Source organism: Phocoena sinus, chromosome 6 (assembly GCF_008692025.1).
Source record: "Phocoena sinus isolate mPhoSin1 chromosome 6, mPhoSin1.pri, whole genome shotgun sequence".
Taxonomy (NCBI): domain Eukaryota; kingdom Metazoa; phylum Chordata; class Mammalia; order Artiodactyla; family Phocoenidae; genus Phocoena; species Phocoena sinus.
Window position 1 is genome coordinate 16,646,753 of NC_045768.1, and position 16,867 is coordinate 16,663,619.

At 41.5% G+C, this 16,867-nt stretch overlaps 1 protein-coding gene across 2 annotated transcripts; it reads right to left on the reverse strand.

The window, feature by feature from the left end:
- Positions 1 to 4,330: 4,330 nt before the first annotated feature.
- Positions 4,331 to 15,192, reverse strand: TLR4 (toll like receptor 4). Of its 2 annotated transcripts, none has more exons than XM_032634813.1 (4): positions 14,842 to 15,192; positions 9,906 to 10,072; positions 5,219 to 7,564; positions 4,331 to 4,981 (listed from the first exon to the last, which is right to left on the reverse strand). In XM_032634813.1, the coding sequence occupies exons 1-3, from the start codon at positions 14,932 to 14,934 to the stop codon at positions 5,299 to 5,301; spliced, it is 2,526 nt and encodes an 841-aa protein (XP_032490704.1). In that variant the 5' UTR covers positions 14,935 to 15,192; the 3' UTR covers positions 4,331 to 4,981; positions 5,219 to 5,298. The 2 variants fall into 2 exon arrangements, with proteins under 2 accessions (XP_032490704.1, XP_032490705.1); XM_032634814.1 differs by having other exon boundaries at positions 4,331 to 4,995; positions 5,233 to 7,564; positions 14,842 to 15,159.
- Between the last annotated feature and the right edge of the window lie 1,675 nt (positions 15,193 to 16,867).

Genomic DNA, 16,867 nt, shown 5'->3' on the forward strand with positions numbered 1-16,867 from the left:
TCTTTATGCATTCATCTGTCAATGGACATTTAGGTTGTTTTCATGTTTTGGCTATTGTGAAGTTGTGCTGCTGTGAACATTGGGGTGCATATATCTTTCTGAATTATAATTTTGTCCGGGTATGTGCCCAGGAGTGGGATTGCTGGATCATATGGTAGTTCTATTTTTAGTCTTCTGAGGAACCTCCACACTGTTTTCCATAGTGGCTGCACCAACTATGGCCATTCTGACTGGTGTGAGGTGGTACCTCATTGTAGTTTTGATTTGCATTTCTCTAATAATTAGTGATGTTAAGCATCTTTCCATGTGTCTACTGGCCATCTGTATGTCTTCTTTGGAGAAATGTCTATTAAGGTCTTCTGCCCATTTTTCAATTGGGTTGTTTGGTTTTTTGTTGTTGACTTGTATGAGCTGTTTGTATATTTTGGAGATTAAGCCCTTGCTGGTTGCATCATTTGCATTTTGCCCCTTTTAAAATTCTAGCAATGGTGTCTGATAATTCAGTGTGTTTTTCAGAGCTGGGACCCTGCCATCTCTTTCCATTCTCCCTCCCTGAGAGTGGAATAGCTGAGTTTGGCTATGGGTGTGAGCCTCCTGCCTTAGAGACTTTCAGGTTCCAGTTTTCTATGTCATCTTCATGCCAGGCTTGGGATATTTCTTGCTCATAAGGCAGCCCCTTCAGGCAGGTAAATTTGGAGCTGTGCTCCATCTCCCTTCCACTCTCTATTTTATCTTTGTAGTAGCCCTGTAATATAGGAGAAACTTACCCTTCCTATTCAAGAAAACAAAGTGAGATTAGAGAGATTAAGAAACTTGTCCAAAATTATCTTGTGAAGGTGTGGCAGGACCTTCAAATCCAAGTCCACTGTGTGCATCTACTAGAATAATAGCCACATAAAGAAGTCCATATAGGGTTTTTTAAAACTTGTCTTCCCTAGAGACTTCCCTGGTGGTCCAGTGGCTAAGACTCCGCGCTCGCAGTGCAGGGGGCCCGGGTTCAATCCCTGGTCAGGGAACTAGATCCCATGTGCCGCAACTAAGAGTTCACATGCCGCAATGAAAAGATCCCTCGTGCCACAACAAAGATCGAAGATCCTGCATGCTGCAGCTAAGCCTCGGCGCAGGCAAATAAATAAATAAATAAAAACTCTGTCCCCCCTATATTTAGCAACAATGACTAGAATATTCCATTGGAAGAAAATGAAAGCCAAATTTTCTAGCACTCCTGATTTTCAAAGCATCTGTATTCTTCACTTAGCAAAATAGATAATTGGCATTCTAGGTACTAGGCTGAAATTCTAAGTCCAAATTCTCAATTATTTGGATCCTCCTCTCATTAGACAGCCTGAAAGAAGTGAGAATAATGGTGCCAGTGGGAAAGTCAGTCCAAGAGGCACGCTTTGTTGCTCCTCCTGACAGTCCAACTTAAACTCTGTGTCAAGGTGCATTGCTAAAGTTGATGTACTCAAACTACATCAGTTAAGTCTCCTTATTGTGTTGATTTCCAATGACACATCCCTGCCATTTAATGAAGGCATTGAAAGGAACAGCCTTATTCCAAGTCATGTGGCAGAAAGGTATCTCTGAGTACAGGTTGGTGGGTAACTACTATAAATACAGAAACAGTTGAGCCTATCTGGAAGGCCATTTGAATAGACCTATTTGCATGAAGTCCTGGGAGCCTCATGGAAAAGAAATTACTACATCAGAAAAGATAATTAAAGTGGGAAAGGCTTAGTTTGTCATTGTTAGAGGAAATGGTTGATTTCAAGTACTGCCTCATGTCTCTCACACAGCTCATCTTTCAGCCCAACACACATCCTTTGGTTTAACCTTCATATCTGGATTCTGTTGAGCCCTGGCCAACCAGTGGAACCACAGGAGGACTAATTCTAATTAGGGAGTTTCTTTCTGACTTGGCCTCCACCCATGCGGTTGTCAGAACCCCAGCCTCCTTTTGGACTCTCACTTTTCTGGAAATTACCAGCAAGTTCCTGGAAGGTACTACATGAACTCATAGGTGTCCTAAGAAGAATGACTGAGAGGTCTATTGCGTTTAAATCCAAGCTCTGCCATTTTCTACCTGTGGGACTTGAGATAAGTTACTTATAGAGCCTTCATTTCCTAATGGTTAATAATGCTGGTATTACCAGTGTCCATCTAATAGGCAGAGTATGGGACTTAAAATTAGATACCATACACAAAGCAGTAGAATAGGACCTAAAAATGGCCATTAAAAATAATTATTAGAGAAGTCCTCTTCTCCCATTCTTCAAAGTCTTTTGTAATACTTGGAGTTAAGGAACCAAGTGGAGGAGGTGGCTGAGAACATCGCTTCATAAAGTCCCAGAGGATTACTCCCCTTTAAAAGTGTTCCTTATATTGAACATGTACTATTTTTAATACTTAAAACAGTTTTGCAAAGTAATAATCTACCCTCCTTTTATATATTGAGATTCTCAGGGAGGTGAAGCCGATGTCCAGAGGGTAAGTGGTGAATGTGAGTTTTGGCTTTCTCCAAAAGCCATACTGTCCAAAACACCAGGGGGGTCTCTCTGGAGTTAGGACGGGAAACCACTGCTAATGCTTACTCTAAGGGTCTTTTTTTCCTTGTCAAGATTTTCTAGTTCTAATTAACTAAACTTGTCCGTGTATTGTTTTTTTGAATCTCCCTCGTGCCCTTTATGGAAAGAAAGGTGTCATAAATAAATCACTCAGTATATATAATGTATATATGCATATGTATTTACCTAATGATTCATGGTTTCAGTGAAAAACCCTTGACTACTGTTAACCACACAGAGAGGTTCAGGAGTTTCACTTCCCGTCTTGTGAACCTGAAGCATGAAGCAGTGGGGTACAGTGGAAAGTGAGCTGCCCAGTGTAGGCTGGAAGCCAAGTTCAGGCCCTGCCACTTTACTCTGTGGCCTAATAAATTTACTTCCTGGAACTTCAGATTTTACACCAGTAAAATGGTGAAATGACTTCTTAATCTGCTACCCCCCCCCCCCCAGATCATAAGAGATTCAAATGTGGTTATAATTGTGTGAATATGTTCTAAGTTGTAGGGTAGTACACAAATTTAAGGCATTATTATTAATTTTTCTTTCTTTTTCTATTCCACCCTTCATCTCTGTTTAATCCAGAGAATTTAAATGGCTGCAAAGAACCTGTCCTAGGCCTAACTTTCCTTTTTCTTCCCCTTATGTTTCTGTCATATCATTTCTTTCCTTTCTTGGCCACCTCACCTGCAATTTTCAGAATTCCCAGCTGGGAGAGGGGACTGATAGGAAGAAGACCAGTGACAGTCTTGGATCCAGGAAATATTCCAGTCCTATTTTGATTTTCCTCCTTGGAGTCTTGTATATTTGCTTGAACTAACACACAGATGAAGAATGCATATTTAAATATGAAAAGAAACACACTCACATATAGCCTAGACACACACAAAAATGCATGCCTTCAGGCATACTCAGAATATAGCACAGACATTTGTATATAAGGAATCACATACCAACACTAGAGTGAGGACCTAACTCAAACATGTGGAGACATCTATGTCAAATGCAAATATTCCCCTTGCAATATAATCACACTTTCTTCCATGCAGACATGATCACGAAAAGCAACAGGAACACATAGAGGCGTGTGCACAAATACATACATCCACTTTCACTAGCACATAAGACCTATAAACACACCCAGGCATGTTCAGCAACTCCAACCACGCTCCAACCAAAATGCACTCTGGAACACTCAGTCACAAACACACTCCTAAATGTGGCCATATTTCCAGTTTTTGACAACAGTATTTTCCAAGTGTCCTCATTGCCCTTTCTTTGACTGCACCATTCTGGGAAAGCTGGCTGCATGTGCTTTTCAAAGAATTTCCCTTAGCATGACCCACAGTAACCTCAAGGACATTACTTTCTCAATGATAATATCTACTCTTTCCTAAATGTGATCATGGAGTGACATCCAACAGGAAACAGCAATGTGTGCTCCCCACCTCGAACCATTTCAAAATCCCCTGAAAGATTCAATGGACCGTCAAACAATACTCATTTGCTGCAGAAGAAACCTTTGCTGCAACTCCCATCATGCAGTCACCCCAGCTCTATCAGCCCACATGTTTCTGGGGTCATCAAGAAGAGCTGACCTCCTGAGGTCACCCCACCTCCTGCCCTGCCTCTAGCCTGAATTGCTCATGATGAGACCAGGAAGCTGGACTTGTCTCCCTCTATGACAATAAGTGCCACTTTCAACCAAATTATTTTAATGCTTCCTTCATGACAGTCATAACTTGGTAGGTAATAACTTCAGAATGGCATCAAGTGACAAAGTGACAGAGTATATTTTACATATTTGCTCAAAAGTTAGTGGTTAAGTATGGATCTTTCCAGCATGTCTCTAACAGCCTTATTTATGATATGGGTTTATAGAGAAGACATGAAAAATGAGAACTGGATTTATAAAGACAAAAAAATATCAGGGGACTAGTAGTTAATAAATAGAACATGCTAAGGGATAACCAGGATATTTGTGAATTGACTTAAAGTAGGGGGGTGGATCTGAATCTGGAGCCTTTTGAGTCACAAATAGAATTTAAATTATATTCAAAAGAAAAGGGAAAAGTGAGCCAAGACCTAGATCAGTTGAAACTACCAAAACTGCTTTGTTTTAACATGGCTAACACATATAACATGAGATGGTTTCTACTCAAAAGACGAAGGAGAAGAAGTCTGTCCTTTTCTAATCTCACTGAGGCCCAATCTCTTAGTTCTAATTCAACTTGACGGGGTAAGAGTTGAGTTGACTTTCCCTGTCCTGGACTCCTTAGCTGAGTTGGTTGAAACATCCACCTGGAAGTTCTGTATTTCAGTACGGTGTTTATGCCCTCTACATTGTAAACTCCATGGGATTAGCAGTCCTGAATATCTTGTGCACCATTAAATCACCAGCCTTTCGCACAATGCTTGGTACGTTGCAGCTTTTTTTTTTTTTTTTTTTTTTTTTTTTTTTTTTTGCGTTACGCGGGCCTCTCAATGTTGTGGCCTCTCCCGTTGCGGAGCACAGGCTCCGGACGCGCAGGCTCAGCGGCCATGGCTCACGGGCCCAGCCGCTCCGCGGCATGTGGGATCTTCCCGGACCGGGGCACGAACCCGTGTCCCCTGCATCGGCAGGCGGACTCTCAACCACTGCGCCACCAGGGAAGCCCACGTTGCAGCTTTTAATACTTGTTAACTGAACAATCACTGTGTCCAGCTGGGCAAGGAGCACATCAGGAGATTTTCCTCCTCAAGTGGATGTTGTTGCTTCCTGCTGTCTGCTGTCTGCATCTGCTGTTCCTTCTGGCCTCCATGGTTTACCATCCAGCAAGGCTTTTCTGAGTCGTCTCCAGAAGATGTGCCGCCCCAGGACACTGTCCTCCCACTCCAGGTAGGTATTCCTGTTGAGAAGGCGATACAGCTCTACCTGCTGCCGCAGCAGGGACTTCTCCAACTTCTGCAGGACTATGAAGATGATGCCAGCACGGCTGCTAAGAAACTGCCAGGTCTGGGCAATCTCATACTCAAAGATACACCATCGGCTCTGGATGAAGTGCTGGGACACCACGACAATAACCTTCCGGCTTTTGTGGAAACCTTCCTGGATGATGTTGGCGGCAATGGCTACCCCAGGAATAAAGTCTCTGTAGTGAAGGCAGAGCTGAAAGGGGGGCACCCCCTCCTCCAAGTTCTTTACCAATTCATTCCTCACCCAGTCTTCGTCCTGGCTTGAGTAGATTACAAAAGCATCATAGGTGCTTTCACCTCTGCCATACTTTTTGCAGCCAGCAAGAAGCATTAGGTGGAAATAGAACTTATAGACCAGGGCTCCTGCCGCAGATACCAAGAGGATGGTGAGAACCGACACACTAATGATCGTCTTGTTCATCTGACAGGTGGCATTCCTGAAACTAAGCACGGGCATGTCCTGCATATCTAAAGGTTGTGTACACATCATTTGCTCAGCTCCCACCAAGAGCTGCCTCTGGTCCTTGACCCACTGCAGGAAACTCTGGTGTTCACAAACACAAGCAAAGTCATTCTGAGTAAGATTTAACAAAGCAAGGCTCCTTGGCAAATGCTGTAGTTCTTGCTCCTTGGACTCCATGATACGGTTGAAACTGCAGTCCAGAATCTGGAGGGAGTGGAGTGGTTTATAAGGAAGTGTATCCAATGACAAGAGTTTGTTGTGACTCATATTTAGCACCTGAAGTTTAGGGAGGGAGTGAAATGCCATCTGGGATACCCGTTCCAGTTGACACTTAGAGAGGTCCAGGATGGTTAAGTTAGTCAGTTCTGTGAAGATATCAGGAAGCAAGTTGTTCTGAAAAGAATTGCCTGCCATTTTCAAGGTTTGGAGGCTGACCAAGCCAACAAAGATGCCATGGAAGACAACTCGGGTGTTGGTATAAGAAATATCAAGGTAACGGAGATTTCTGAGTGATAGGAATACTGAAAAATCGTTGGCCTGTTTCAGATTGGAATGCTGAAAATCCAGATGTTCTAGTTGCTCTAAGCCCAAGAAGTTTGAATTCATAGTAATGACATCATTGAAGCTCAGATCTAAATGCTTCAGTTTGGTTGTCCCAAAATTGGTGTGAGAACAGCAACCCTTGAAACTCAAGTGATTTCTTTTGAGATCTAGAAACTGAAGGTTTGGTAGCTCAAATTCAGTAAAAGTGCTCATACCTTTGTTGCCTATGAAAACAAACTTTTTGAGAGAATTGAGCTTCAATGTGGGGAATTGTTTAAAATTACACTTAGTCAATTCTAAGTGTTGCCATCTGTAATCCTTAGGAAGGGCTTCTAGACTGTCTACATTCAGACTCAACAGAGAAATCGCAGAAACATTTACCAAACAATTAAATAAGCCTGTATCACTCCTTGGGAATTCACTGAAGTGTGCTATCCGAAACTGTTCGAAGGTCAAATTGCACAGTCCCTCCAGGACAGATCTGTCAAAACTTTTCACGATCCTTTCATTTTTAAATTCTCCCAAAACCAACCGATTGATTTTTAAACCAGCCAGACCTTGAATACAAATTTTCATTACATGTGTACTATTAAAATTACTTCGCAAAGTCAGTTCATTGAGCTTAATTTCTTTAAAGGTGCCTGGTTCAATAAAGTCTAAAGGGTTCAGGGACAAATCTAAAGAGAGGTTGAGTAGGGGCATTTGACGTAGAACCTTCAAGTCTTCGTGATAAATATTTTGGATTTTGTTATTAGAAAGATCCAAGTGCTCCAGGTTGGGCAGGTTAGAAAAATATTCAGGAAACTTGAAGGAATGGATAAGATTGTGAGCCACATTAAGCTCCTTCAAGGTTTTGAGATGCCCAATGGGGAAGTCCTCTAGAGATGCTAGGTTTGTCTCCACAGCTACCAGCTTCTGTAAACTTGATAGCCCAGAGAAGGCTCCCGGGGCTAAACTCTCTATAGGGTTTCCTGTCAATATCAAGGTGGAGAGGTGGTTTAGGCCCTGATATGCATCATCTTCAATCATCTGAATTTCACATCTACAAGGAAAAGAGACACAGATTACATAATATTTTGGCTGAATAAAAAAAAAAAACAAAATGAAATATCAACACAGTCACCTAGGTCTTCACACATATATGACATGACATATTATGATGCATAGGCAAAAGTGTCAAGCAAGGCAGATGAAGCAAAGAAGAAACCCCACAAATTTGGTACTATCGTACTGGCTCCCGTGACAGTCTCTTTTTATCACACCAGGCACTCATGCTAAGCAGAGGCAGCCCATCCAACAGAGGGAAACCAGTTAAAGATCAATGATTGGGGCACGTGAAGACTGAACCTTGGATCAGCTTTAGCCATTTCCTGACACACATAATTGTGATTATATATCTGATTGGTACAGAGGAGACAGATAGCTGTTAGTTGCTAGGCCTGATAAATGACTAGTGAATGTCAATTTCAAAGGTATAAAAAATTACACCGAAGTGTCACAGATATCCTTAATGTTCATGAAAAGTTCTCCATATAGGGCTCATCGCTTAATATTAATCAGAGTATTAAGATGAAGAGAATATTTAACTTGGAAGCAGGAAATGTGAACATGAATCTCTGGTCTGCTGTCAACAAGGCATGTGCATGTATATGAATCTCTTAAACTCTCCAAGCCTCAATTTCCTCATCTACAAAAAGAAAAAAATGTATCAATAGATTTCCATAGGAAAAAAAGGCTGCCTGGTCTATCACAAAGCATCCTTAGAAGATAAGTGGAGTTACTGTACATGAAGAAGCAGCATGCGAAGTCAGAGTATCTATTGCACTGTAGTCTGTCCTTGCCCTAATCCAGAATCTCCTCCTGGCTAACCAGGAGGGGGAGCTAGCCTCTCTCCAAGCACATATTTAAAGCCTCTGAGGGTAGTTCCTTGGGTATGTGTTGCGTCGAAAGTGAATTATAAGGGACATTGATGAGAATCTTTTGTTTAAAAAAAAGCGTTGGTCTGTCTACCTCAATTCAGTATATTTCTTGACAAAATTCTTATTCAGAAAACTGAAATTTATAAACTAGTGGAATGCTATAATAGTAGTTTATGCTTATAAAGTCTACTTTACAAGGTTTTTAATATATATAGCATGTTAACATTTAGTATCACAGTTAACCCTATGGGGTAAGGTTCACCATTTATGTTTCACAGATTTGAAAACTGAGACTCAAGTCACACAAAGTGACGTGCCTCAGGCCACATGGCAGTATATGTTGGAGGAGGACCCAGCTCAAGTCTTCTGACCTCCATAAGGCTCTATGTCACTGTCTTCAAAGTGCTTGATCCCCCCCTTTGATGTAGTCTATCAATATCCAAATTAGAGTATAAAACATAAGATGATCACTCTTCTGCAGAAATATCTACTATCCTCTTATCCTTTATTAAGAGTTTCTATAATAAAATGTCATACATAAAATGTTTCTCCATTTTTCACAAACCCTTATACAAATTATAGTCCATTATCTATTACATTTCTAAATAAGGTCCCTGATGATGAAAATGATTTTAGGATTCAATTCCCCCCAAAATTATGATAATAACTTCACCTGTTCTAATGAATGATATACTTCCCTATATCAGAAAAATAAAACATTAGTCACTGTTCTGTCTCACAGCAGATGTTTTCCTTTGATCTTGTTATCTTTCTCTTTGGGTTACTTGTATCTTTCTAATTCCTTATCCTCTACCCCACTTCCAATATGCTAAACATTATTTGAATCCCACTCAGTTCATGAACTCTATATTGACTATTCACTGCATAGAAGGCCCCTTTTCTGTACAACACAATGTCTTGCCTCTAGTTTGCAAATAACTTATCACCTCCTCTTATATATTACTGTCCTTATTATCTTAGGTTCAAAAGCCAAAATCAGAATCATGTAGCATGTGTTGAATGTCTACTATGCTGAACACCATGCTCAGGGTTTAAACATATCAATTCTTTCAAGTGGATATGCCCTCCTTAATAGCTAGGGTTGTATGTTATATATCAACATACTCTTGTTTCCTAGCAAAGTGAACAACGTATAGCAAGTGGTCAATAAATATCTGCTGATGAAAGAGTTTGAGTCAATCTACTCCCCTAACTTAAAAGAAAATCAAAGATAGAATTGTCCTTAGAGACTGTCTCATCCAACTGCTCATTTCACAAATAAGAAAGCTGAGACCTGGAGAAGGGAGGTGGCTTGCCCGAAGTTATATAGCAGGTAAGATGTCTGTTGAATGAATAAATAGGTGAATGAAAATGAGACTTCACTAATCAGGCTTTCTGACTTAAGAATGAAATGATAAAACAACGAACACTTCTCCGTGTACAATGGTAAAACTCATACACTACCTGGATAAATCCAACATCTGCAGTTCTGGGAAGCTGGAGAAGCTATGGCTGTTTAAATGATTCAGGTGGTTAAAGCTCAGGTCCAGTATCTTGGTCGATGTCGGGATGTTGTCAGGGATTTTGTAGAGATTCAGCTCCATGCATTGGTAACTAATGTTAGGAACCACCTGAAATGGTCAGACATTAGATGCAGTGTCTTGCTGCATGCATCTTACCAGACCTCCCAGCTCCTCTCCTCTCCTAGGCCAGAGCCTGGGATGCCACTGGGACAAGCACAGGGGCCAGTCAGCCGTCTTTCATCCATCCATCCATCCAGTCGTGCATCCACCCGATCATCTGTTCGTCCATCCACCCATCCATTCATTTATCCACTCACTTCATTCTTATAAAATGTCTTACTCTAGATTAGGAAGGGAAAAGCACCTACCCAATGTTTAACCTCTACTATCACAATGGCAGCGTTTGGCGAGAAGCAATGGAGTCAAGTGGTGAAGAGCTGAAGCTCTAGAGTCCAAAAGCTCTGGGTTTCACCCTTCCCTGTGATTTGCAACAAGGGATTTTGTTGTTGTTGTTTTAATTATTTATTTATTTATTTATTTAGGGCTGTGTTGGGTCTTCGTTGTGATGCGCGGACTTCTCATTGCGGTAGCTTCTCATTGCAGAGAACAGGCTGTAGGTGCGCAGGCTTCAGTAGTTGTGACACGCAGGCCCAGTAGTTGTGGCTCACGGGCTTAGTTGCTCCGCGGCCTGTGGGATCTTCCCGAGCCAGGGATCTAACCCGTGTCCCCTGCATTGGCAGGCAGATTCTTAAGCACTGTGCCACCAGGGAAGTCCCATTGTTGTTGTTTTTCTAAATACACCTCTTGTTGTATACAAGCTTAGGGAGACTGCGAGTCGGGTGTCCAGACCTTCCTTAGTCATAGCCCAAGTTTTGCCAATTGTATTCTTTCCCTTGGATCAATGACCTTTGAGCAGATGAGATAGAAATGGGGACAAATCTTTGAAAATGGGGACAAATCTTTGAAGTGCGTAGACTCCAGTGGTGGAACCTAGTGAATAAGGTCAAGTGCTTGATGCTGTCTTGGTTCCTCTGCTGAGTTCTATCATACTTTCCCAAATTCTTTGTAAGCCTCGTTCTCTAAACTCCCATTTAATTTCCTAATTCTCTGATTCTTCAACAAAATTCCTTGCTTAAGCCAGCTAATTTTGGTTTTCAGTTTAAAACCAGTAGAATCTTTTAAAAGGATTAATGAGATAAGGTATTAAAGAGATTATCTCAAAGCCTATTACAGTGTAAATGATAAATAAATGTTAGCATGCATTATTATTGGCTATTATTAATTCCCCACTATATGCAGGCTTGTTTCTTATATGTTACATGTTTGAACTTAATCTTCAAATAAACCCTTTTAAGAAGAAAAATTCGGTGAGATGAAGTAACATGTGTAACGTCTCACAGGCCATAGTGCAGCTCTTTGCTTTATTCACTTGTCTCCTGAAATGGTATTCCTCACAGAATCCTCACAGCCCATACCGTCTAATAGAGGATGGTGCCAGGCATCATCCTTTACCCTCTTTTATCCTCCTTCACAGGAGTCATCACTATCTAACATTATGCCTTCTATGGGATTGTTCCATACGTACTGTTTGTTTCCCTCGCTAGATCGTAAGCTTTGAGACTCTAGCTCTCTGTCTCCAGCACTCAGAATGATGCCCGGAAAATATTTGTTTGAACAAATGAATTGATAACCGATTACATGGAAGTTTATTCAAATCCCAGTTGAAGGCATTTTCTGCGAAGTGCTGTGGGCAGCACAAAGACCAATGTGATAAGGCTCCAGATTTCAATGAGCTCACAGTCTAGAGTAAGAGTTATGATAGGAGCACAACTCATTCCTGAAAAGGGTCTTAAACTAGGCTTGGCAAGTATTCCCTTTGGTTCAGAAAAGGTAGAGATCAATCCTGGATCCAGGGATTGTAGATTGTAGAAGGCTTCCAAGAAAGAGAATATTTCCAGGTGGGTCTGGAAGGATAAGTGAGATTTGGATATGGAAGGAGGAAGAATGAGGGAAGAGTGTGAGTACACAGGGGTAGAAAACTAGCTCAGATTAGCTGGTGTGTGGCAGGAGTGGTGAAACCTAAGCCAGAGGGGAAGCCAGAGCCAGATCAGAAGGGCCTCATACTTTGTCCTGTGGCAATACTTTTAATCACTTAACACGTATGAATTGAACAACTACATGTGCCAGGCACTGGGATAAAGTGATAAATAAAACCAGCAATGACCTTGCCCTCTTACAGATTCCATTTCAACAGAAAGACAAACAGCGAACAATAAATAAATAAATAAATATATATATATATTCACAACATTATATGTATTTTATATATATAGTATATATATGTATACCCAATGATGTGATATAAAAAAAAATAAAGCAGCATAGGTGATTAGAGTCAAATATAGTGAGTGGGGAGCTCTACATGAGGCAATCAAGGAAGACTTCCCAGAGGAGGTGACATTTAAGCAGAAATTTGAGTGAAGTGAGGGATTAAGCTATGAAAATATCTAGGGCTGCACTGTCCAATATGGTAGCCGCTAGCCACACACGGCTGTTGAGTATGAGAAATGTAGATAGTTTAAATATGATAAATGTAAAATATATACAAATCTCAAGGACTTAGTACCAAAGAAAGAATGTAAACTATCTTGTTACTAGTCCAGTATATATTACATTTTGAAATAGTATTTTGAATATACTGACTTAAATAAAAATATTATTAAAGTTAAATTCACCTGTTGGTTTTTTATTTTTTTAACTACTAGAACATAGTTTAAAACATAGTTTTAAATTCAGTTAGTTAAAATTAAGTTAATTTGGTTAAATAAAAATTTAGTTAAATTTAGTTTATTAAATATATCATTTAAATTTAAATATCATGTGACCCATTGAGCAGCACTGATCTAGGGGAAAAGCATTCTAGCTAGAGGAACTAGCCAGTGCAAAGGCCCCATGGTAGGAAAAGGTCCTAATAGCAATGGAAAGTTATTAAAAGTTTTTAAGGACAGTAATTTGTTAGATCTGAACCTCAGGAAAAACAACAACAATGACAAATAAACAGCAGACGAAAATGAGCAGAGTAGATTAAAGGAAGGGGGCTGAGGGGTCAGGAGATGAGTCACTGCCCAAAAGTCAAGGCCTGGGGAACTGAGGATCTGCCCTAGGTTGGCACTGAGGTGATGGGCAGGGTTGGACAAGTTTCAGAAACAGGGCATTTGGGGCATGGGAAATGGGAGGAGCCAGGAGTGGCTGTAATTGTATCCTGGGGTGACCATGATTGGAGGATCCATACCCACTAACTGAACAGCAGGAGAGACACAGGGAGGACAATGAGCAGGGAATGGGGGGAACAGAGGACGTGGAAATAACAAACTTGTCTTTGTTACGTATTAAAGTACACAATTTCCCCCATGTCCTCAATGTCAGGACTGCTGGTTATGCGTTTCTTGAATTTCTGCCACACCCTAAATCCCAGGGCATTCTTCTGGCTGCTTGGTTCTGCCCTGGGCTTTCCAAAGCAATTGTGAAGTCCATGCAGGGGAAAAACAAAGGAGATCCTTCATGAATGAGATTACAAACCAGCTGATTGGTGTTTCACAAAGAAAGAAAGCAAGCATTGGGCTTCCCTGGTGGTGCAGTGGTTGAGAAACCGCCTTTCAGTGCAGGGGACACAGGTTCGATCCCTGGTCCGGGAAGATCCCACATGCCGCGGAGCAACTAAGCCCATGCGCCACAGCTACAGAGCCTGTGCTCTAGAGCCCGCGAGCCACAACTACTGAGCCCACGTGCCACAGCCACTGAAGCCTGTGTGCCTAGAGCCCATGCTCCACAACAAGAGAAGCCACTGCAATGAGAAGCCCGCGCACCGCAACAAAGAGTAGCCCCCACTCGCCGCAACCAGAGAAAATCCCGCGCGCAGCAATGAAGACCCAACGCGGCCAGAAATAATAAATAAATAAAATTAAATAATAAAATAAATAAATTTATTTACAAAAAAAAGAAAGAAAGCATTGCCTTAGCTGATATTTTGCATCTCTCCCTGTCTCTTTTTCTTCTCTCTCCATCGCTCTTTCTCTTTCTCTGTATCTCTGTCTCTCCTTTTCTTTTCCAACTCCTTTTCATTTTTTGGACAGAACTATGACTAGATTCAGAAGTCTGAAGTCCACTTAGAAAGTTGTTTCTATTAAGAGACCAAAAATATCTTCTTCCTGAGATCGAAAGGAGCAAAGCAACAGCTTGAAGCAGAGTGTACAAACCACCAGCGTTAAGCAATGACAGGAAGCAGGCTTCTTACAACCTTCTATTAAAGCCTATAATTCTTTTATCGATGTGAAAACTAGTCTCAGAGGGGTTTAATAACTTCTGCAAGGTCACACACCCGAAAGTGAAAGAAGAGTGATTTTTTTTTTTTTTTTTTTGCGGTATGCGGGCCTCCCACCGCCGTGGCCTCTCCCGTTGCGGAGCACAGGCTCCGGACACGCAGGCTCAGCGGCCATGGCTCATGGGCCCAGCTGCTCCGCAGCATGTGGGATCCTCCCGGAATGGGGCACGAACCCGCGTCCCCTGCATCGGCAGGTGGACCCTTAACCACTGCACCACCAGGGAAGCCCCAAGAAGAGTGATTTTAAGCAGGTCTATCTGACCTGAAGTCCGTAGGAGCACTTTAACTCCTAAGTGGGACATGACCCTATGGGCTGCTTGTTAATGTCCTATAGCCATGAATCATTTGGTCCCTGTGGTTTCTTAAGTTTTTATGGTAATTTGATGTCTGTTTGCAAATGAAACTAACTGGGGCCCGTCATGGGAAACTGAGCTGAGAGCACTTTTTCAGAAGCAAGGCAAAGCTCCAGGAAGCCGAACTGACTCCAACCACGTACCTGTACACAAGGGTCCCAGCTCTCCGACCTCAGGCAGAAGAGGAAGGCCATGGCTAGGATCAGAGCCGCAGCCAGGCGGGTGCGAGGCATCATCCTGGCATTTTCTGTGACCAAAAGTGGCCTTCTGGAAACATGACCCTCTGTGTCGGCGGGTCAAGGCAGCCTCCGAGGCACTGTGCTTTCTTCTCTTCCCTGCTCGGTGCCCCAGGACACTGACTGTATTCAAAGCAGTGCTGGGTTAAGGGAGGAGAGGAAGTGAGAGTGGCAACCTTAGCATTCTGGACTTTTGTTTTTCTAATATTTATCTCCTCTGTCACTGGAGGGGAAGTTAGAAGAAGAAGAAGAAAATGTCTGCAGACCAGGGGCTGGAGTAACAGCAAGAGGAAGCTGGCTGTTATCCCAGGAGGTCATCTGACATCAGGATTAGAGAGTTTAGGAAAGTAATCAGACTGGTCATACAGCATGTGTGACTAACTACCTAGGATGGTGGCTTCCCACTTTTGTTTTAGTAGTGGAAACTTACTGTCTATATTAATTTCCTAGGCAACTATAAAAAAAAAACACACAGACTAGGTGGCTTAAACAACAGACATTTATTTTCTCACAAAGTTCAGGAGGCTAGAAGTCTGAGTTCAGAGGGTCAGCAGGGTTGATTTCTTCTCAGGCTCTTTCCTTGACTTGTAGATGGCCATCTTCCCCCCTGTGCCTTCACATGGTCTTTCCTCTGTGTGTGACTGTGTCCTAAGTTCCTCTTCTTATAAGGAAATCAGTCAGTCGAAGTGGATGAGGGCCCACCCTAATCCATTACCTCATCACCTCATTTTACCTTAATTGCCTTTTTAAAGACCCAATCTCAAAATACAGTCACATTCTGGGGTACTGGGGTGAAGACTCCAACCTATACATTTTGGTGGGGGATACTATTTAGCCCACGGCACTGTCCCATTTTATGAAATCAAGATTCATAAAACGTAAGCCCACATTTATGAAACATTGAAAATAATGCTCCAGTGAAACACATTTTGAAAAGTACAGGAATATTGACAGAAGATTGGGATGAAAAATCAAATATTCCGAAATTCAAATCCAGCCTAGGTGATTTATGGCCTTGTAGCATTGATCAAGTCACTTAAACTATTGAGACTTAATTTCTGGTCTGTAAAATGGGACAATAGTTCTAATCACAACAGAAGTTCACATTTATGAAATTTCATAAATAGAAAGCCACGTGATGCAAGCCACTAAGCATTAGTTTTCTGGTCTCTCAAGTGGAGATAATCACATTTGTCTTGCATGATTGAATTAAGTTAATTTACATAAAATGCCTAGTCTAGTGCATGGTTCATCAGGATATTCCATAAATTGGTAGCTATTAAGGTGATTAAAAATATGAATGTAATGAGGATAATAATTCAAAGTACTGTTATGGGATTAAATAAGATGGCATTTGTAAAGCTTTGAGGACAGAGAGTGTCTAGGGTGTAAGAAGTGCAGTGTACGTTTCCGTTAAATAAGAACGTAGGTTAAAATGGGGATGTTATTGGTATTGTACCCTAAATAGTTCTACCAAGATATCCCCCAGGCACCTCAAATCCAACACATCTAAAATCAAGCTGTGAGGAAGCATGTCATAGGGGACGGAGCACAAACTCTTGCAGACTTCTTCAACAACACTGCTGTAAAATTAAGCTAAAAAGAGTCCCCCTGTCAAAATGTTGCTTTAAGGGTTGATTGAGACTATGTAAAGGAAGTAACAGCATTTTACTTCCATAGTCATCCAAAATGGAAATCTTTTTGACTTCATTTCTCTCATCAAACATATATTAACTATATTTTCATATTTTCTGTATTCTTGATGCTCTGGCATTGGTGGCCTTGCTGATGAGGATAGACTGGGCTAGTCAGTTCTTAGAGATTGCAGATGATTTGCCCTGGAGCATATTTTCATATGCAAACTAACCAAACCAGAGCCCATGCTCTGAAACACCTCCTCTATCTGGCTTTTATGCTGTAAGTCCCCTGCATA

What these genes read in the sequence shown, in the direction of transcription:
- TLR4 (XM_032634813.1), bottom strand. Translation starts at nt 14,934, where the DNA reads ATGATGCCTCGCACCCGCCTGGCTGCGGCTCTGATCCTAGCCATGGCC. An exon ending in GCTGGGACCCTTGTGTACAG is followed by an intron (nt 10,073 to 14,841) that starts GTACGTGGTTGG and finishes TGACCATTTCAG; the next exon opens with GTGGTTCCTAACATTAGTTA. An exon ending in CAGATGTTGGATTTATCCAG is followed by an intron (nt 7,565 to 9,905) that starts GTAGTGTATGAG and finishes TTTTCCTTGTAG; the next exon opens with ATGTGAAATTCAGATGATTG.